This window comes from Aethalodelphis obliquidens, unplaced genomic scaffold, assembly GCF_003676395.1.
Source record: "Aethalodelphis obliquidens isolate GAN/ISIS:26980383/991018 unplaced genomic scaffold, ASM367639v1 scaffold58, whole genome shotgun sequence".
Classification (NCBI taxonomy): domain Eukaryota; kingdom Metazoa; phylum Chordata; class Mammalia; order Artiodactyla; family Delphinidae; genus Aethalodelphis; species Aethalodelphis obliquidens.
In genome coordinates, this window is record NW_020838002.1 from 5,493,006 (window position 1) to 5,514,522 (window position 21,517).

The window sequence follows — 21,517 nt, forward strand, 5'->3', positions numbered from 1 at the left end:
GATGCTGTCTCTAGAAAGGGGGAGATTTTCAGGAATACAAGACACCATTCCCGGGATCCTAATGAATTACCAGGCCAAATATTAACACTCCACCCTCTGGTTTATAACCAAGAGATTTTCTCCTGATTTGCTACAGGGTCACATTCAACATAGGGGAGTTGATTCAGCTCCAGGCGTAAATCACAGACCAGCATCAGTGCCTAGTAAAAGGGTCCAAAATTACTTCTGAAGGCATCACAGAAGCTAAGCTTTCATTTGGCAGAAAGAGAATCTGAATAGAGCTTTAGAAAAGATTCTCAGTGCTGTTGCTAGGGACGTGTGTGTATCTATGTGTGTATGTGTGTGCGTGCATGTGTGGTATTCCTATATGCCCTAAATTTAATAAGCAGCTGTGAAGGTCATTTGCCATTTTATTTCAGAGAGAACCATGAAAAGTGCCTACATAAGTGGCTTTCTAGGAAATCCATTCTGTGTGTCTTATTAGTCATATAAAGCATAACGATGCGAAAGGAGCCAGGTGCATCCAGATGAGGCTGGAATGGAAGCACTGGAATCTTTTTTCCTAAGACTGAGTCTTTTGGTGTCCTAAGTCCCAAGTCTGCTGACTACTTTCTCAGAACCTGCTCAGGCAAAAACTCTAGCATTGGCTGAGCCGCCCCGACTGGATTGGGAGCTTTCTAAAGATGCCCCTAGCTCCTGCTGGGAGCTTGTAAAGGATTGCACATGTGCCACAAGGTGAGAGGATGTGGCTGCCACCTGTGTGCTTCTGGTCCCAAGCAGCTGTGGACCATTTGCAGTTACAGGTTGCTGGATGGGCTCCTGGACGCCAGACGATATTTCTTCCCCGGCAGTTAACATAGCGCAAAGCTAACTGGCTGTCTCATTGCCCCTTTGCTCATCCTTGAGTAACAATCCATTTCGATTCAGTCGTGTTGGCCATGTAGCTTGTCGTCCAGGCCAGCCTTTCCTGATGGGCCTCACGGTTACCATAGACTAAAGACGCAAGGAAGTCATGGCATCATTTTACTACATGCACAAGGGCTTGAGAAATCAAGCCTTCCCAGGGCTGCAGTCCCGAGCACACCTAGACTCTGAGCCAGGCGGCTTCCTTCCCCTATTGTCTCCCCGTGCATCATTTGCTCTTTTGTTTTGCATTAAGAGTAGCTTAGTGATCGTGGACTTCAGCTCTTGCCTGCAGTGATCCTCCTCGCATTTTATTCTTTACACAGAATAGGAAGGAGGTTTGCTTGCTTTGCGCAGAGGCTGAGCCACAGGAGAAAGCAAAGCCAATGTGATTTATTGAACGAAAGCACTGGACAATTACCAACAACTTGTTCCTCTGCTGCCTCAGACAACCTAAACTGGTAAGTCCAATTTATTGTTGTCTTTCTTCGTGTGAATGTGGGGCTTTCTTAGTTACCGATTCTTTTTTAAATGTGTATGTGTTGCTGCGGTTTAAATGATTTTAAAAATCTGCATCTTCCAAAGTTAGCTGCAGGCAGTCCATGAAGAATGCACACAAGACATACTGAGTGGTTCTGCAATAGCACATACACGTTTATGTGGATAGGTGAGGATGGGGGTAGAGAAGCCCCATTTCTGATCATTGGTCATTTTGTTTGCAGCAAGCTTAAGGACATTTTGTGCTTGCATAACTGATTAGCATTAGCTATGAAAAATACATTACGCTTTTGTTGTGTAAGATCATTGTCCACTCGGGTTCCTGAGTGCCTACCAAATACTTGTTGGATCAGATAAAGATGGATCCCATCACGCTGATAATCCCGAACACAAATCCAGGCATGTTGCGGTCTTTCATCCAGTCTGCAGGGTGGACACCCAGAAAGGAATGCCAGCATTCCGTCCATCCTGGGTGGACATGCTCATAAACAACATCATGATAGTGATGCTGAGGGTACCCGCCAAGGGGACACAACAGACATGCGTGCAAACCCTTGCTTGATCCACTGCCACTTTGACCCCCATGTTTCTTAAGTCCTTTACTCCATGAAGATATATGGTTGGGAGGATGCCCTAGGTTTGCAAGTGGGATATTTTGAGTTCCCTGTTACCCATGCTGGTTGTTGGCCCAGCCAAGGCTGCTGGAAATACCATTGATAATCAAGGCTAAGTTTGCTTCTATGCTGGGCCCCCCAAAATCCCTGTACTCTCATTTAATTTTCTCATTTCCTAAATAAGATGTAAGCCAGTTTCTGCAGAGGGGGAAAGTGAACGGAGGAAGCTGTTGCTTTTCCTACCACCACCACCATGTCTCCTTAGTCTTTTGTTTGCCTGGCTACTGCAAGACTTTATGGCAGCATCAATCCATCTCTGGTGGGCTCAGGGTCCACATAAGTGTTATATAGAATTTAATGTCTTTGGTTCACTCTATCTGCAGTATATCATTGGCGATTCAGATGAAGTTGTGGCCTTGGGTGCTGACAAGGATGGATGATGTTGGAACAGTGAGCAGCATGCTTCTTTAAATAAAAACCAAAGTTAAGAAATCTGAGAGATGGGTGGCGTTTTGCCTAGTAGAAAGTATCCCCAGGCCACTCAATCACAAGAGCAGGGTCATTCTCCCACATGATCTGGCTGTTTCACAAATGATGGCATCCTAACAGAAAGGAGACAGCATTGCTTCGTGGTTAGAGATGTCAGGAAAGCAAGTCCCTTTTGCTGGTTCTGAGACTAAGTGTGTGTCTTTGAGAAATTCACTTACTCTCCCTGAATCTCCATTCCTCCACTCCTTCCATTCCTGATTTCAAAGAAGATATGCTAAGCTCGACTAATGTATCCATGAGATACCACTTAAATCTTTCTTGTTAAAGGATGTAATAGGTAATTAAGATCATTGTTCATACACTTTAATCCAGAGATCATGCATCAGAAACCCACAAATGAGATTTTATGTGGGGATGAGGAGATGCCTGCCCCTTCCCCCATCTAATGGATATGGAGTAGTCTGAAGGGACCATGATTACCCTTAGGGAATTAGAAGGGGAGAATAGAGATGAAAAATGTCATTTTTTAAAAACCTTAAAATTCTGGGCTTCCCTGGTGGCACAGTGGTTGAGAGTCCGCCTGCCGATGCAGGGGACACGGGTTCATGCCCCGGTACGGGAGGATCCCACATGCCGTGGAGCGGCTGGACCCGTGAGCCATGGCCGCTGAGCCTGTGCATCCGGAGCCTGTGCTCCGCAACGGGAGAGGCCACAGCGGTGAGAGGCCCGCGTACCGCAAAAAAAAAAAAAAAAAAAAAAATTAAATAAATAGGTCATGTAAATAATTTTTTTCATTATTGGTCAATAATAACTGATTTTCTATACCTAGGATGACAAGATACTGAAGGTCTTAAATGTTTGAAATAAACAAACGTGGAAATATTTGGGCAGAGTTAACTCAGGGATGAGAGAAACCTATGTATTGAATTTATGACAACTTTCAGATGTTCAAATTACCCCCATGTACATGGAATTAGCAGCTGTAAATGTACTGTGATTTCGTTCTAGAAGGCTCATTTATGAAAAAATCACACACAAAAAAAGTTCCATCTCTAGGATTGAGGTACCTGAAATTCTTTTATCAGGAATTCAGTTAAGTATTGCTGTCTTTTATTAAATACAGATATTTCTTAGGAGGAGTAATAAATTAAGCCACCAATACTTTATCATAAATGAATGTATTAAATGTTTTTCTACCTCAGGGGAAACCCAAAGAATGCTGCATTAATATCATATTAATTATCCTGCTTTCTTTTGATTTCATACATGTCTCCAAGAACTTCCCTCATAATTATTATTTCACTCTTGATCAGAAAACTAAGTAGTTTTTAGGACAAGCCAAGTCCTTTTTGTGTGGAAGGCTTGGCTTAGACAATATCATCTAGATTCCTTCTAGGCCCTTGAGAGTCACACTGTGGAAAGCTGAACTTACCATCTCTCTCCTTTAAATCCACTCTTCTTCCTGTGTTCTTTTGTTTTGTTTTTTAAATTATTGGTGGAACCGTTATTTGGCTAGTTAGCCAAGCAAAGCTCATAGAAGTTACCTTCATATTTCCTGATTCCTTTAGCCCTTCCACCCAATCACTAACAAAGCTTGGTCCATTTTACTTTCTTCATCTTTTTAATCTGTCCAGCCCTCTCCATCCCTATTGTCACATACTGTAGTTGAAGCCACCAGCTCTCACAGGGACTTCTTCAAGACCTTCAGACTTGGTTGTCACTTGTCACTGGTCCCACCACAACCCTCTCCCTTTCAAATCGCCCTCTGGATGCCTCCAGAGTAATTCTATAAAAATGCAAATATCAGATTTTTCTTAAAGTTCTCTAGTGATTCCCTGTCGTGAACAGGTTGAAGTCCACGCGTCTTAGAATGGTACGCGAAGTGCTTGATAGCCTGGCCCTGCTACCTCTCCAGGCTCCTTTCCGAAGTTCCTGGCATGGTGGATGAAATGTACCAGTGAACGTGTCAGAGCCCAGAAAAATACCATTAGGGCTCCTGTGGACATTGACTTACCAGCAGCACCATGACAGTTCACATTTCCATGTCCCAACCTGAGCTGTTCTACCTAGAATGACTTATTTCCTTCCTAAATTCCTGCTCGGGCATCACCTTCTCTAATCCATTTCCCCACACCCCGTTCTCCCATGACCACCTCCTGTTACCCACGAAGTTAATCAGTTATCCCTTTTGCTACTTCTTTGCTTTAGGCATCTGAGAGCAGTGTCTAGAGGTTAATTTATCAGATATAGACCCATATTACCTGGGCTTGAATCCCAGATCTGCACCTTAGAAGTGTCCCAGTTTCTTCCTGCGTAAAGTAGGGATGATAATAGTCCCTACTTCACAGGGCTGTTAAGGGATTCTGTGAACTGATATATATAAAGGCATTATTTTGAATAGTGCCTGGCTCACAGAAGGTGTCATAGAAGTAAAAGATATTATTATTCCATAATTTCACATATCACACTATCTCATAGCCACAGGCACTTGCATAACTGCGCTCCTTTTTAGCCTATGAGCCCCTTGGGGTACAGGTAGGGTAATCGGCTTGTTTCAATTTGCCTAGGATTTTCCCAGTTTTAGAACTGTAAGTCCTGCAACCAGGGAAACCCCTCAGTCCCAGGCAAACCAGGAGAGCTGGTCACCCTATGAGGACCCTATCTTATTCACCTTTGAATCACCAGGGTCTATCACAGGATACATAGGTTACAGAGTAGGCTATCCATAAGGGTTTACTGAACTACAGAACCAATATTAATTGCCTTTTCGCTTTCTACCTCATAAAGATGCTGTTAAACTTCAAAAATCAGTCTTCTTCTTGCTGTGAAGTCACAGCTGACTTTTCAAAACTTGTCACTGAATAACTGAATATATTATTTTTTTTAAATGCACAGGAACTAGAAAGGATGATTCCACCCTGTTATATATCATCAGTGTAATAGAATTGGCCACCCTTTAGCAATCGAAGACATAACTGTCGTGTTAACAGCAGGGGAGAACGGGGGTGTCATACTTTCTTTTCTATCTAGTGACAGGCAGGTTGAAGTCTGAAGGTCCCTAGTTCCCATCACAGCCTGAAGAGTAACCTTGTCCCAGTCAGAAATGCTCCCTTCACTAAATGTATCTGTCTACCCAGTTGTCAAGAATGGCTAGAGCTCCTGTTTCTAATATGCTTTGTCTTACAACCGCTCCTCACCCAAACTGGCTCAGATCATTTTTCACAGTACAAATACAGTAAGAAAGCCCCACAACCAAGATCCCGTGAGACAGGGACTGTGGACATGCCGGAACTCATAATGAGGGCAAGATCTTGTCTTCAGAATCATGGTTTAGGAAGAAGCTGACAGGCAGCCAGACCAAGATCCCTCAGGCAGAATAACAGCAGAGTTGCTAAGAGCACGAGCTTTGGAGTCAGAGTTCAAATGCTACCTCCTCCATTTACTGACTGTAGAATCTTGTACAAATTAATCACCTCTCTGGGCCTCAGTTTCCTTGCTTGTAAAATGAGGATGTAATAACAGTACTGACTTTCTCATAGGATTGTTATTACATTTTGTCTTAGCCTGAGGCAGAGTCAATTGCAAATATTCTATTAGGTATTGGGAGATATAACCTCAGGGCATCAAGAGTGAAGGAAAAAAGGGAAATGAGTCAAGGAAGGAGGGAAAACAAATACAGATGGCTTGTAACTGAACTAGCCAAGGCATCATAAGAAAACACATATGGCTGTTTGTTTGCCTGCGACTGCTTCCAAGAAGCCTTCAAAACAGTCCCCAGGGAAGGAATGGAGAGGAAATTATCTGCTGGCTACTTTCAGTCTCCTGTCTCTCATTGGTCCAGTTTTTTCCATTTCCAGATAGTATTACCCAGTCCTTCCAGGTAGACATGAGTGAAGCTGAAGCCTCCCTCCATGGGTCTGGTTGGGTCAGAGCTGTTGCAGCTCTGTCACAGCAAGCATGATGGACCCACCCTTCACTTGAGACAGCTGGTGGCATTTAGAGACGGGGTGATGGCAACAGCCAAAGCTCTCTATTTGAGCAAGTGGCCAAAGCCCAGGGAACAGGTAGTTTTGAAATAAATCTGAAGAGACTCCACTCTCCACAGGTTATTCTCGCCATTTTGTACCTGGATTGATCAGGCTGTCACTCTTTCCTTACAGCTTGGCTCCAGGTATATTCACAGGTCCTCCAAAAGTGTAACTGAGATCAGGCCATAATATGTCAAAGAGCAGAAGTCTTTAATTTTCATGAAGTTCAATTTATCAATTTATTTTACGATTTGTGCTTTTTGTGCCTCCTCTAAGAAATCATTCTCTTATTCAAGTTCGCAAAGACTTTCTTCTAAGTTTTCTTCTAAAAGTTTTACAGTTTTAGCTTTTGTAGTTAGTTCTATGATCTACTTCATTTTAAGTTAATTTTTACATATGATATGAAGTAGGAGTTGAGGTTCTTTTTTTTTCCTGGCATATGTATATCCCATTGTTCCAGCACTATTTGTTGAAAAAATTCTTTTTCTCTATTGAACTACCTTGACACTTCTGTCAAAAATCAATTGATAATATATGTGCAGGCTATTTCTGGGCCCTCTACTCTGTTTCATTCACCTATATGTCTATCCTTATGCCACTGTCTTTATCTATATAGCTAGCCTTACACCAGTACCATGTCTTGATTATTGTAGCTTTGTAAGTCTTGAAATCAGGTCATGTAAGCAACTTTGTTCTTTTTCAAAGTTGTTTTGACTATTTTAGATTCTTTCCATTTTCATACAGCTTGTCAATCAATTTCTAGAAAGAAAGAAAGAAAGAGAGAAAGAAAGAGAGAAAGGAGGGAGGGAGGGAGGGAGGAAGGAAGGAAGAAAGGAACGGGAGGGACGGAGGGAGGAAGGGGGAGGAAGGGAAGGAGAAAGAGAGAGAGAAATAGAGAAAGGGAGAAAAAGAAAGAGAGAAAGAAAGAGAGAGAAAGAAAAAGAAAGGCTGCTAGAATTTAGATTGAGACTGAATTGAATCTATAGCTCAATTTGGAAGAATTGGCACCTTAACAATACTAATTCTTCTGATCTGATCATGAAGAAGGTATATCTCTATTTATTTAGGTCTTCTTTAATTCACTCATTAATGTCATGTAGTTTTCAATGTATAGGTCTTGCATATATTTTGCTGCATTTAATTCTATGTAGATTTTTGAGGATTTATTAGATTATTCTACAAAACTTTCATGTCATCTGCAAATGAAGACTGTCTTGCTTCTTTCTTTCCAATCTATATGACTTTATCTTTCTTGTCTTACTTCACTGGCAAGAACACCTAGAACACTAGAAAAGGTAGGAGTGGACATTCTTGCATTGTTTCTGATCCTAGGAGGAAGCACTTGGTCTTTAATCATTAAATATAATGTTGGCTATAGGTTTTTGCAGATTCTCTTTATCAGGCTGAAGAAGTTCCCTTATATTCCTGAAACTTTTTAAATCATAAACGGTTGTTGAATATTGTCAAATGCTGCTTTATCTGCATTTATTAAGAGGACCATATGGTTTTTTTCCCCTTTATTCTGTTAATGTAATAAATTATGCTTGAATGCTATACTAACTTGCTTTCCTGCAATAAACCTTGCTTGATCATGATGTATTATCCTTTTTGTATATTGCTGAAGTTTATATGCTAACATTTTGTTGACATTTTTTGCCTCTATGTTCATGAGACACATCAGGCAATAGCTTTCTTTTCTTGTAATGCCTTTTTTTCTGGTTTTGGTATCAGGGCTTCAAAAATGAACCCAAATTTTAAAGAGGTTTATGTAGGATTGGTATAATTTCTTTCCTAAAGGTTTGACAGACCATAACATTTAACATGACTTTTATTAAAGATTTGGGGATAAAAACATTATTAGGATGCAAAATAAAAAAATCATAAAACTAGAAATTAGCTTTCCCATAGAGAATCTCTGCCTGGTTAACTATCTCCTAAAGTCTAGTCCTGTAACCATGTTGCAGAGACCAGCACAACTTCAATCTGTGTCCCCTTCTCTTTGTAACTCAGGTCTCCTAATCGTCTTTCATGGAAGAAGAATATATATATTTTCTTTCTTTAGAGCAAATGCCAAGTCTTATTAAAGTTTTATTATTACTATAATACCTTAAAATTGATTAATAGTGGTACACCCATACAATGGAATACTATTCAGCAATAAAAAGTGAAGAACTACTAATAGACATTACAATATGGATGACTCTCAAAATAATAAAGCTGAGTTAAAGAAGCCAGGTAAAAATATAGATGGCCAACAGGCACATGAAGAGATGCTCAGCATCGCTAATTATTAGAGAAATGCAAATCTAAACTACAGTAAAGTATCACCTCACAGCAGTCAGAATGGCCATCATCAAAAAGTCTACAAATAATAAATGCTGGAGAGGGTCTGGAGAAAAAGGAACCCTCCTACACTGTTGGTGGGAATGTAAACTGGTGCAGACACTATGGAGAACAGTATGGAGGCTCCTTAAAAAAATAAAACTAGAGTTCACATACAATCCCACTCCTGGGCATATATCCAGAGAAAACCATAATCCAAAAAGATATATGCACCCCAATGTTCACAGCAGCATTATTTACAATAGTCAAGACATGGAAGCAACCTAAATGCCCATCAAAAGATGAATGGATAAAGATGTGATTTATATATATATTTATACACACACACACACACACACACACACACACACACAGAGTGGAATATTACTCAACCATAAAAAAAGAGTAAAATAATGCCATTTGCAGCAACATGGATGGACCTAGACATTATCATATTAAGTGAAGTAAGTCAGAGAAAGACAAATATCATATGATATCACTTATGGGGAATATTAAATAATCCTACAAATGAACTTATTTACAAAACAGAAATAGACTCACAGACATAGAAAACAAACTTATGGTTACCAAAGGGAAAAGGAGGGGGAGGGATAAATTAGGAGTTTGGGATTAACACATACACACTACTGTACAGTAAGTCCCCTACATGCGAACCTTCAAGTTGCAAACTTTCAAAGATGCAAGCGTGCATTAGTATGTCCAACCACGTAAGTTAGTTCATGTGTCTGGCGTACGTTGTCATGTTCATGCACCCTCTACGAGTGGTTGTGCTTTTGTGTACTTTACTGTACAGTACTGTATAGAGTACAGTAGTACAGTACCTTTATTTCAAGCTAGATCTGCAAGAGGACTATTTCATTGAACTCTTTGCTGTGCAACACAAGGAGCTTACTAATGAAGACCTGATGGAGTTGGAGGCCCAGAGAAAGGACACAGAGAGACAAGAGGAAGAAGAAATAACTGAAGAACCAAAGAGATTCACAATGCAGGAAATGGCAAGGGGATTTTCTTTATTTAAGAAGGCGCTGTTAGTTTTTGAGGCACAGGACCCAAATGTAGAGTGGTACACAAAGGTTGCAGCAGCCGGTCAGAATGCAATCCAGTGCTACCATATTATCTATGATGAGAAAAAAAGAACTACTACCCAGACATCACTGGATCGCTTTTTCAAGAGGGTAGATAGAATTGAATCCAGCAAGGAACCAGAACCTATGCCATCAACGTCAGGTGTGAGTGAAACTGCAGCTTACCCTCCATTCCCTATTGCTGACAATCCTTCAGCTCTACCACCTCCCACCTCCTCTCCCTCCTCCAGTCAGTAACTCTTCTTACCTGTTCACTTGATGCCAGCCCCTGTATGCCAGCTGTTGTACTGTACTACTGTACCTTTCAAGGTACTGTACTGTAAGATTAAAAATGTTTTGTTTTTTGTGTTTGTTTTTTATGTATTATTTGTGTGAAAAGTATTATAAACCTACTACAGTACAGTACTATATGGCCGATTGTGTTAGTTGGGTACCTAGGCTAACTTTGTTGGACTTATAAACAAATTGGACTTATGAACACGCCCTTGGAATGGAACTTGTTCGTATGTAGGGGACTTACTTGTATATAAAATAGATAAACAACAAGAAGCTACTGTATAGCACAGGGAACTATATTCAATACCTTGTAATAACCTGTAACAGAAAAAAATCTGAAAAAGAATATACATATTCTTATATATAACTGAATCACTTTGCTGTGCACCTGAAACTAACACAACATTGTAAATCAACTATACTTCAATTTAAAAAAAATTAAAATTAAAAAGAAAGAAATGCTACCATTAAAAAAAAAAATTGACCCTCGGGACTCCCCTAGTGGCACAGTGGTTAAGAATCCACCTGCCAGTGCAGGGCACACGGGTTCAATACCTAATCCGGGAAGATCCCACGTGCTGTGGAGAAACTAAGCCTCTGCACCACAACTATTGAGCCTGTGCTCTAGAGCCCACAAGCCACAACTACTGAGCCCGCAAGCCACAATTACTGAGCTGGCGTGCCACAACTACTGAAGCCCAGATGCCTAGAGCCCATGCTCCGCAGCAAGGGAATCCACTGAAATGAGAAGCCCATGCACTGAAATGACTTGCCCCAACTAGAGAAAGCCCGTGCATGGCAACGAAGACCCAATGCAGCCCAAAATAAATTAATTTATTTTTAAAAATTGACCCTCAAATAAAGAAGAAGAATCTAGGTTAAAAAAAAAAAAGTGAATGATGGTGATTCCACTTGTATGAAATTCCATAAAATGCAACCTAATCTATAGTATCAAAAAGCAGACCAGTAGTTGCCTGGAAACAGCGGGCCTAAAACAAATAGATGTTCAAAAAATATTTATTGAACATCTGTTTATTTCAGGCACTCTGTTAAACAATTGGTATGTATTATCTAAAACTTTAATATCCCTTTAGACATGACTATTAAAATTGAGATGGGACCACTGTTAAGATGAGGAAATTGAAGCTAATATTTTGCTAAATATCATACAGCTAATTATATCTAATAAAATTATTTGAATAATTTTCTAATAAGTAGAAAAAACAAAACCTAAAAGTAGATCAGCCTTGTATCAAAGTCCTTACTTTTGTATCAGAGTCCTTACTTTTGACACTGTGCTTAAAACCACTTCCTTCAGGCCTCTATCATTTTCTGGTGAAAAACCAGCTGTAAATCATTTTGAGAATCCCTTGTACATAATGAGTTATTTCTTGCTTGTTGTTTTCAAGATTTTCTCTTTGTCTTTAGCTTTTGACAGTTTAGTTATGATGTATCTAGGTGTGAATCTCTTTGACTTTATCCAACTAGGTGTTCACTGAGATTCTAGGATGTGTAGGTTAATGTTTTTCATCAGTTTGGCGATGTTTTTGGCCATTATTTTTTCAATATGCTTTCTCCTCCTCCTTCTCCTTCTGGAATGCCTATTATATATATGTTGGTACATTTGATGGGTCACACAGATCTCTAAGACTCTGGTTCTCTTCATTTTTTTTTTTTTCATTTTGCTCCTAAAACTGATTTCAATTGACCTATCTTCAAGTTTGCTGATTCTTTCTTCTGCCTGCTCAGATATGATGTTGAGTTCCTCCAGTCAATTTTCATTTCAGTTATTGTACTTTTCAACTCCAGAATTTCTACTTGATTCTGGCGGGTTTTTTTTTTATAAATTCTACCTTGTATTGATATTCTCTATTTGGTGAGACATCATTCTCATAATTTCCTTTATTTCTTTAGACATGAATTCCATTAGTTCTTTGAACATATTTAAGATATACAATTTAAAGTCTTTGTCTAAATGGAATATTACTCAGCCAAAAAAAGGAACAAAATTGGGTCATCTGTAGAGATATGGATGGACATAGAGACCGTCATACACAGTGAAGTAAGTCAGAAAGAGAAAAACAAATATATTAACGCATATATGAGGAATCTAGAAAAATGGTACAGATGAACTGGTTTGCAAGGCAGAAATAGAGACACAGATGTAGAGAACAAATGTATGGACACCAAGGGGGCAAAGGGGGTAAATGGGATGAACTGGGAGATTGGGATTGACGTATATACACTAATATGTATAAAATAACTAATGAGAACCTGCTGTACAGCACAGGGAACTCTACTTCACTTAGCTGCACAGTAGAAAGTAACTGAACACTGTAAAACAACTGTACCCCAAACAAATAAATAAATAAATAGATAGATATTAAAAAAAATAAAGTCTTTGTCTAATAAGCTCAACATTTGGACTTCAAGGGCAATGTTAATATACTGCATTATTTCCTGTGAATGGAAAAATTTTTTGTTGTTTCTTTACATGTCTCATATTTTTTTCTGTTGAAAGCTAGGCATCTTAAATAATGTAATGTGGCAACTCTAGAAATCAGATTGTCCTCTAACTGAATTTGTAGAGTACAGAACTACATCTGTAAAGTCTGTATTCTTGTCATATGTGGCCACTGAAGTCTTTGCTTGGTTAGCTCAGTGGTCAGCTAATGACTGAACACAAATTTCCTTAAAGGCCTAGAACTGATTTTGGCAAAGAGGCTCTATGTCTATGTTGGGGCACACCTTCAATACTCATCAGGCAGTTGACAGCTCTGCCTTAGACTTCACATCCTGCTTGCACAGAGCCTCAAAGTCAGACAGAGATGAGAGCTTAGGACCTTCTCAGGTACTTTATGAGAATGCTCTCAGCTCTGGGCATGCCTGTGATCTGCTAGATCCCCGGGAATGTGTCAGAACTTTTCAAAGTCCTCTATGGACATCTAATTCCTCAACTTTTCCTTTTACGCTTTTTGGTTATCTACTGTTTGCTACCATTCTTATCCACCACCTCAGGCAGCTGTGATATTAAGCCATTGCTGATGTTTGTTTTCAACAGATGCCCCAGAGGAAAAGGTTATTTGCACTTGGTGAACTCAGAGTCAAATAAATTAAAAAAAAAAAAAAAGTCTTGTGAGTGAGCTCTTCCAGGGAACCACCAGAAGTGTCAAATAATGATGATTCTCTCAAAATGGGGTTTTAAAGACGCTCCATTACTATTCTGCACCATCCAGTGGCTGCCAGGCTACTGGTTTTTACTATGAATGTAGGCTCTTTAGTCTTCAAGGCTACCACAGAGCTGAGGAATATGGGAATGAAGCAAGTTAAAAATGCCACAAAGCTTACTATTCTTACCAAATTCAGTTACTTTTCTTGAATAAACACTTCCTGGATTGCTTCAAACCTTTGGTTAATTTCCAGGGTTCTGAAAAATTAATTCTGACAATTTTTGCTGATGTTCTCATTGCTTTTATGTAGAAGAGGATTTTCAGAGGTCCTTATTTTGCCATTCCCACTGTCATACTTTTCTTTTGTTTTTAATATTTCTGTGAAATGTTTAATTAGGTGTACCACTGGTAAATGGCCATTTAAAAATCTCCGTTGGAGAGTTTTATCTTTTATTAGGAAAAGTAAACCATCTGAATGTATTGTGCCCACATATTCAGTCTTAACCCTACTCCTTCATTTTACATTTCTATTTATTATGTTTCCTAATTTTGTTTCTTTTTATTTCTCAAGTATTTTTAGACATCTTTATTCCTCTCTTCCCTCTAACCGTCTGAAGCTCTACTTGGTGCTTCTGTTTTACCATAACTTACTGTAAACATACACACTAAAATATCTAAACATATTTTTATCAAAATAAAAATGAAGTATAGTAAATACATAAAATCAGATTCAAAACAATGTTTACAACAAACAAAACTATTTAGATTATTACAGTGTACTTTGGTGTTTCTGGTTTGGGAAGAAGACTTGGAGTAACCTTAATAATTGCTGCTATTTACTGAGTGGCTACTATGCACCAAACAGGATGCATACCTTTTGTTAATTCATTTAATCTTCACAACTCTGTAATAAACCTTTTTATATACTACACAGACTCAGAGAATTTTATTAAAGTGCCCAAAGTTACACAGAGTACAGATAAAAATATCATGGTTCAAGCTTGGGTCTGCCAAATTCCAGAGCCAAAGCTCCTCTGCTTCTCAAACGCTTTTCCCTTTCCACGGTAAAAATGTAAGAGCACATTTAGCTGGGATGGGTGTGCATGTTTATGAGAACAGATAATAGAAAGTTGTCTTTCTCAGTATCTCTCATCAGACAAAATTTTAAATGTAGAGAAGGAAAAGAAAATATCATGATAGATGAAATCTAGAAAAACAGAAACGTGCTAAAGGATGGCCTGGAAGCAAGGGACAGCTGGGGTGGTATGAGAAGGAAGTCAAAGAGACAGAGAAAGTCAACCTATTTTGAGTGAAGGGAACAGACAGGAGATGAGCAAAGACAAAAGAGACCGTGTGGGTAGGTGTCATCAGTTAGAGGGCAAGTCACTGGAATTTGATCAATTGACAAGAATTTATTTACTGGACTCCAGGGCACTGTGGGAGATACTAAAGAATGTAGAGTTATTTGGGGAATGATAATGGTGTAGACAAGACAGATGGCTTAATGCTGAAGGAAAAGGCTAGAGACAGGAGGCAGAAGTAAATAAGTAAAGGCAATCCCCATGTAAGCTAGCTTGCATATCAATCTGGAATTTCTGTGGGAATGGTTAAGACATAGAGGAAGTGCTAGGGCTGCTATTGAATTATAGGTAAAAGATTTGTAGGCAGAAAGAGGAAGATGCCAAATCACCTACTGCTTTTGTGTAAATTAAAAGATTATTAAAAGTTAATGAAAATATACCCACATGTACATACACACTACAGACAGTGCTTTACATCCTCCTTCCAAATGTAAAGGTGGCCGTTTGGCTGAGAATGGGTAGGGCCTGATGAACATGACTAATATTGAATAGGTCTGACCTCCTCAGAAGGCACCAGGAAGTCTGTGTTGGAGAAAATTACAAGCAAGACTTAAAAGGTGCCTGAAGACATTCAACAATGTAATGAAGATGGATCTCCGTTTGTTAAAGTGCAAGGAAGTCAAGGTTAGTTGGTGCTAGTGGACATGGAACCCAGTTCAGAAGCATGAGAGGAAATGAGCTTTCTGGGTAGACCCTTACTATATTATATGTAATAGACTCTCAAATGTGCATTCATTTACTCTGAAGTATCTGCTGAGTATCTTCTATAATAAATATGATAGCTGCCAGAAGTCTGCCTACATTCTAAGCTACTTATATTCATTATCTCATCAAATCCTCACAACCATAATATGTAGTTGTTGTTATTTTCTCTATTTCAAAAATTAGAAAAATGAGATGCAGACATGTTATGTAACTTGCCCAAGATCTCATATTCAGTAGGTGGAAGAGGAGATTCACATCTTAATCTCTGTTATATTTCTTTTACCCTGAGACAGGCACATTTTAGGTACTGGGGATATAAAGAGTAATATTTAGCAGTCCTTGTTCTTGTGAAGCATATAGACTAGCTGGGAGACAGAAAGCCAAACAAACAGTTGTAACATGATAAAGCATTTACTGTAACAAGCACATACTGAGTGAATGAGTAAAGAAATACTCAAATTTGCCCTGGGGTGTCAGAAACTACTTGAGCATAGACTTTAAGGATCAACAATTGTTTCCTAGGGGATGCAGGCACAGATGGAATTTTAATACATACAGAGCAGTGCATACAAAGACCCAGAGGTAGCAAAGAGTTTGAACCACTTAGGAAACTCTAAGGAGATCAGAAAGACTGAAACCTATAATGTAGAAGTACAGTATCAGATGAAGCTAGAGAGGCAAGCACTTGTATGTAAAGCTAAAGAATATGGTTATATCCTGTAGGAGTTGGAGAATCACTGAAGTCAGTGCTGTGAAGAGTTTGGTCAATAAAAGAGATTCTACATGGTATTATATCAGAGTCCATAAAGCTATAAAAACTCAAGGACTGAAGATGTCCTAAGGGTCACGGCTAAGTGGCAATGGCAGCATTACAAATGGAAGACTCCGCTGGCTATTTGAGGGCAGGTGGTGGGAAGGCAGCCGCATGCTCCAGAGACCTGGGCCCAATGCACCAGAGGCTGCACCAGGGGTGGAGACACCTTGCACATAACTGCCTTAGCCAATTATTTCATTCATACATTTGTTCATCCAATACACACATGCTAGGCAGCAATAGCCTTGGTAGCATCAATATTTCATTAGCAATACCCAACATAATGATGGACAGCCTTTGAAATCCATAGCTAACCTCCTGGAAATTGACTTCAGGTATGACGTTGGTGAGGACCTGTTTAGAGATTTGTGGAACAGCAGTCAAATACTACTTGGAGAATGCCAGTAGTAAGTGTCCTGGAGGACACTATCTGAAGTATCTGGGGTGAGCAGGGATGAGCCTATCTGTACAAATTCCCCAAAGCTCTGGGCACTGCGATAATCCAACAAATCTCAGACAACAGGCACAGTTTAACACTTTTGAGAGAAGGGGGATCTGCAGGAAACAACCACACTCTTTTATACACCCAACAGAAGACAGCATCTAGAGTATAAGTAGCAAAATTCCAATTATATATAGCCAAGAATAATTGAACAGACTCCCTGGGTTATAGAATTGAGATACTTCCTCCCAGTGGGACAGAGATCAAACGATTTTTCGTAGAGGCTCAAGTCATATATGTTTGTATGTAAATGCATATGTTTATATAGTAAATGGATGTTGTCATTTCATTCTTGCCACCAATTAGCTATTTGGCCATAAACAAGCTGCTTCCCTTCCCTGGGTTTCAGCTTTCTCATCTATAACATGAAAAAGCTGGATCTGATGATCTCTAAGGTCCCTTCCAGCTATAATATTTTATTAGGATTCCAGATGGTTACTGCGGATGATAAAATTTTTTGTCAACTTATAATTATGTTGTGTAAAATTATTACGACATTAGATTTTTCTCCTCTTAGGAATTGCCGTGTGAAAATGACCCAACAAATGCAGAATTTACATCTTTCTCAGTCAAAAAAACATAGCGCCCCATCGTCTCCCAGTGCTGCCAAACGCCTGTACCGGAACCTCTCTGAGAAACTGAAAGGGAGCCACTCTTCGTTTGATGAAGCCTCTTTTAGAACAAGAACTGACCGGCTGAGTCTCAGAAAGACTTCGGTGGTAATAAAACTCTTTATTCTCATCTTGGTTTGATTAGTGCAGTTGTGTTTGGATTTAAGGAGATACTACGATGATCCACGTTTACTCCAGAACCTGATGTTTGCAAGTTTATAAATGTTGAAAGTCAGGTAAGGTAGGAACTGCACATATGTTAGTCGAAGTTTAAGTGACTGTGTGATTTTCCCTTTCTTTTTCTTAATTTCTTTTCCTTTATTTCCCTTAGTTTTTCTTTCTCTAATAGACCAAAGAGCCCACAAAATAGCAGCTTGACAAATATGGAGTTTGAGATTAAATAGGCTTTCTGAGAGATCCAGTGTTCATTCAAATCCAGTGTTCATTCAAATATTGAATGAACAATGAACAATATTTTATTTACTTATTTGTAATGTATACCCCATATGCTTTCCAAAGGCATTCAAGACAGAATCCAGGCAAAAACAAAAAAAAATGCAAATGTATTATACAATGGTAAATAAATCAATAGCGATGGTGATTGTGGGGGACAGCAAGGGAGCAAGAAAGGGAAAAAGAAAGAAAGAAGGAAGGGGAGGAGGGTGGGAGGGAGGAAGGAAGGAAAAAAACTGGAAAAAGAAAATAGTGGGGATGGAAAGAGAAATAGATATACCAAAAACCTAGGCAGATACAGTACCTAAAATTTGTCATTACATTTACCTCTGAGTTCCTAGTCAGTCAAAGCAGAAGGGGAAGGACAACTGGTAATAGCACTCCATTAGCTAATAACTGCAAGTATACCAAATGAATATCTTCCTGTTGCTAAGTCCTCCGGCTTCTATAAGATGTCATAGTGAATCATGTAATGGAGAATGAAGAGTGGCACTGGGGATGTTATAAACTTTCTCACATAGCAGCTTTTTATACTGCCCCTCAGTAAAAGCTGAGGGCATAATATTATCATGCTCAGCAAGGGTATTTCTGCAGGGGGTAATGGCACCATTTGTTTGAGCTTAAAACAGAAATGAGCCCTAGCCTTTCCAGATAGAAGCGTACCAGAGTTTGCCAACACAAGCATATGGCGAAGGGAATGACTTAAGAGTGAGAGCAAGTATGGCACATGAGAAATTAGACAGACTAAGAATCACAAACAAATATACAACTGTGTTGTTTGGACAGGGCAGCATTTTAACTTTGCACTCATTTGTTTTCTAGTTTGTTTTCTCATTTCAAACTCATCTTCTGGGAGGGCTTGGTTGTGGCTGAGTTACGGCCTAAGCATCAGAGGCTGTTCAGCTTAGCAGATTGTCGACAAAACACTTTTCGGTTCAGCAGACTGCCATGTAGCAAAGAGAGCTGCATATCAAACAGTTCTATCCCCTGGGTCCCCTTTGTCAAAACAAGCATTTGCATAATAGCTTTGTGTTTTCCTCCAATTTCATTCATGTGTGACGCACTCAGCTATGTCGACCTGTAGCCTTTGAATGGGAGAATTGAGTTTTGATGAGACTAAAAATAAAACCTGCCTACCTAAATATGTGGTTACTGAAGACCTTCCACATTTTAATCAGGCAACCCCTATGCTAGCTCAGGACCATTGGTATTTCAACATGTTTAAACACCTGGCAACTCTTGGAGAAGATACCAGATAAATGTATGAATAGTATATGTGTTGCTCTTATCCCATGAGCTACAGAATTATGTATTTGAGAGAATTCTAAAGCTTTTCTCCTTTGCTTACTATTAATCCCCTGAAAGAACCTTTCAAAGGAAAGATACTGTCTTTAGCTATTCTCTTCTATAGGTGATTTGTATCCTATGAATATTCAACTTTTGGCCTTCTCAGGCCCCAAAGCAATTGCCACCCATTCACTGAAACCTTCCCTGGACACCACCTCTTGAGCCCCTCACCTGAGGTCTCAGAAATGCCAGGTATTCAGTGGCTGGGGCTCAGGGTTGAGAAAGTGTAGAGGTTAGTATAAAGGAGTCTAGGAGTTAGGGAGTCAGCCTGCAGGCAGTGTGGACCTACTAGAGATTTGTAAATAAGGAAGGGACATGTAGCAGTGTAAATTTTAGAAAGACTACTCTTATCAATATGGAGTAGGGATGGAGGAGACTAAGACTAGCAACAGGTAGGTCACTGACATGATCTGGTAACAGTCTGAGAAACAGTCAAAACACTGGGATGGAAAGGGAGGGGATGAGTTTGAGAAACAGAGAAAGTGTATTCCAAGCTAGTCATAATTTAAATTACCTGTGCTGTATTATCTATGCCAGCGTTTTCCAAACTGTGTTTGGTAGAATCTTATTCCAGGACAGTTAAAACAAATATAATGAAAAATATGTTCTGTGAAAAAATATTTGAAACAGGTCATATTTCTCACCTATTAGAGAGTCATAATTGCATGTTAAAATTACTAAAGGGCTTGAGAGGTCTTACAATAAAATAATGCAGTAACTTGGTTTAATCTAATGTTTACTAAATTCACTTGACCACATGCTACTTTCTTCATAGAACATCTTATGATGGCCTACTGAACAGTATTCCACAGAAGACTGGTTTGAGAAAAACTGATGTTTGCTCTTATCTGTAGACTGTATACTATATTGTCTCAATGCATCTAAATATACAGATCTTTTCAATGTTCATTAAAAAAGATGGAGGGAGGGTCCAATAGTGTTTACTTTGGAGACCTTGGAATAAATAGCAGTTATACCACTTATAAGTGGGAATGCAGTCACTGAAGCAGTCCCTAAAATTCAAAACAGCTAGGCCATGAAGACAAGCTGGTCTATGAAATTGTGCGAACCTGCTTCATTCTCTTCCAGAACTTCCAGGGCAATGAAGCCATGTTTGAAGCAGTTGAACAGCAAGACATGGACGCTGTGCAGATCCTCCTGTATCAGTACACGTCGGAAGAACTAGATCTCAACACACCTAACAGTGAGGGGCTGACACCTCTGGATATCGCCATCATGACCAACAATGTGCCCATTGCTAGGATTCTTCTGAGAACAGGGGCCCAAGAAAGTCCACACTGTAAGTAAACTCAAGAATAAAACATGTACTATTAAGGCCAGACCGCAGCTTTATGCCACCGAAATAGCCATTGCTGGCCCTTAGAGTGAATGGTTGACGAAGCATAGGCGCTGACATCCTTTACATGTTTTCATGAACTTTCATGCAAACAGTGATAGTGTTTATCAGTCTAAGCATCAAGTTACGTTCTAAATAGAATACACAGAATGTTATTGAAAAGGAACCTCAAAGGAACTTCCTCGTAAGAACTGAATGCAAGTTTTAAGATATGTGAAAGACTCCAAGCGAGGCTATAGCACAGGACATATACATAGAAAAAAGAATGAGATGGAAAAGAGAATGAGTATGTGTGTGTTAATGGCTTTCTGTCCACAGTCAACATGGTGGTTCCATTCATTCATTCACTCATTCAACAAACAATGAGGAAAGGGCACGTTCTAAGTACTAGGAATGCAGTGGTGAACAAGACAAAAATCTCTACGCTCAAAGAACTTACGTACTAGGGGAGGAGATTTCCAACAATCAAGTAAATAGATAAATTAATATATAAATTCAAATAGTGATAAATACGATGAAGAAAATAAAGTGAATGAATGGGTGGAGATTGATGGAGTGGGGACTATTTTAATAGGGTTGGGCAAGAAAAGCCTCTCTAATGCAGTGACATTTGAGCCTAGTCCTAGGCAATATCAAGGAATGAGCTATGAGAAGACATGGGGTCAAATTTTAGGCAGAGTGAATGGCAAACACTCAGAAAGGTTCTGAGGCAAGTAGGAATGGGACTGCCACATCTGAAGAACAAGAAGGCCAGTGTGGCTAAGGCGAAATGAACATGGGGAGAGCGATGGCTGAGGGACAAGTCACAGGGGCCAGACCATACAGGAGCACATTAGCCACGGTGAGAAGTTTCACTTTGATTTTAAGTGTGATGGGGAGACAGTGAAACAGTTTAAGCAGATGAAAGACATATTCTGGGGACTTCCCTGGCAGTCCAGTGGTTAGGACTCGGTGCCGTCAC

The 21,517-nt window shown here is 39.5% G+C and overlaps 1 protein-coding gene across 2 annotated transcripts in view; it reads left to right on the top strand.

Moving 5' to 3' along the window:
• Positions 1 to 1,234: 1,234 nt before the first annotated feature.
• ANKFN1 (ankyrin repeat and fibronectin type III domain containing 1) overlaps positions 1,235 to 21,517 on the top strand; it is a 154,994-nt gene continuing 134,711 nt past the window's right edge. Inside the window, exons 1-3 of one of the 2 annotated variants that reach the window (XM_027087289.1) lie at positions 1,235 to 1,364; positions 17,306 to 17,507; positions 20,289 to 20,499. In XM_027087289.1, coding sequence (XP_026943090.1) covers positions 17,322 to 17,507; positions 20,289 to 20,499 — 397 coding nt within the window. In that variant the 5' untranslated portion in view covers positions 1,235 to 1,364; positions 17,306 to 17,321. Of the gene's footprint in view, positions 1,365 to 17,305; positions 17,508 to 20,288; positions 20,500 to 21,517 lie in introns of those variants that run through there. The other variant, XM_027087288.1, reaches the window with a different exon arrangement.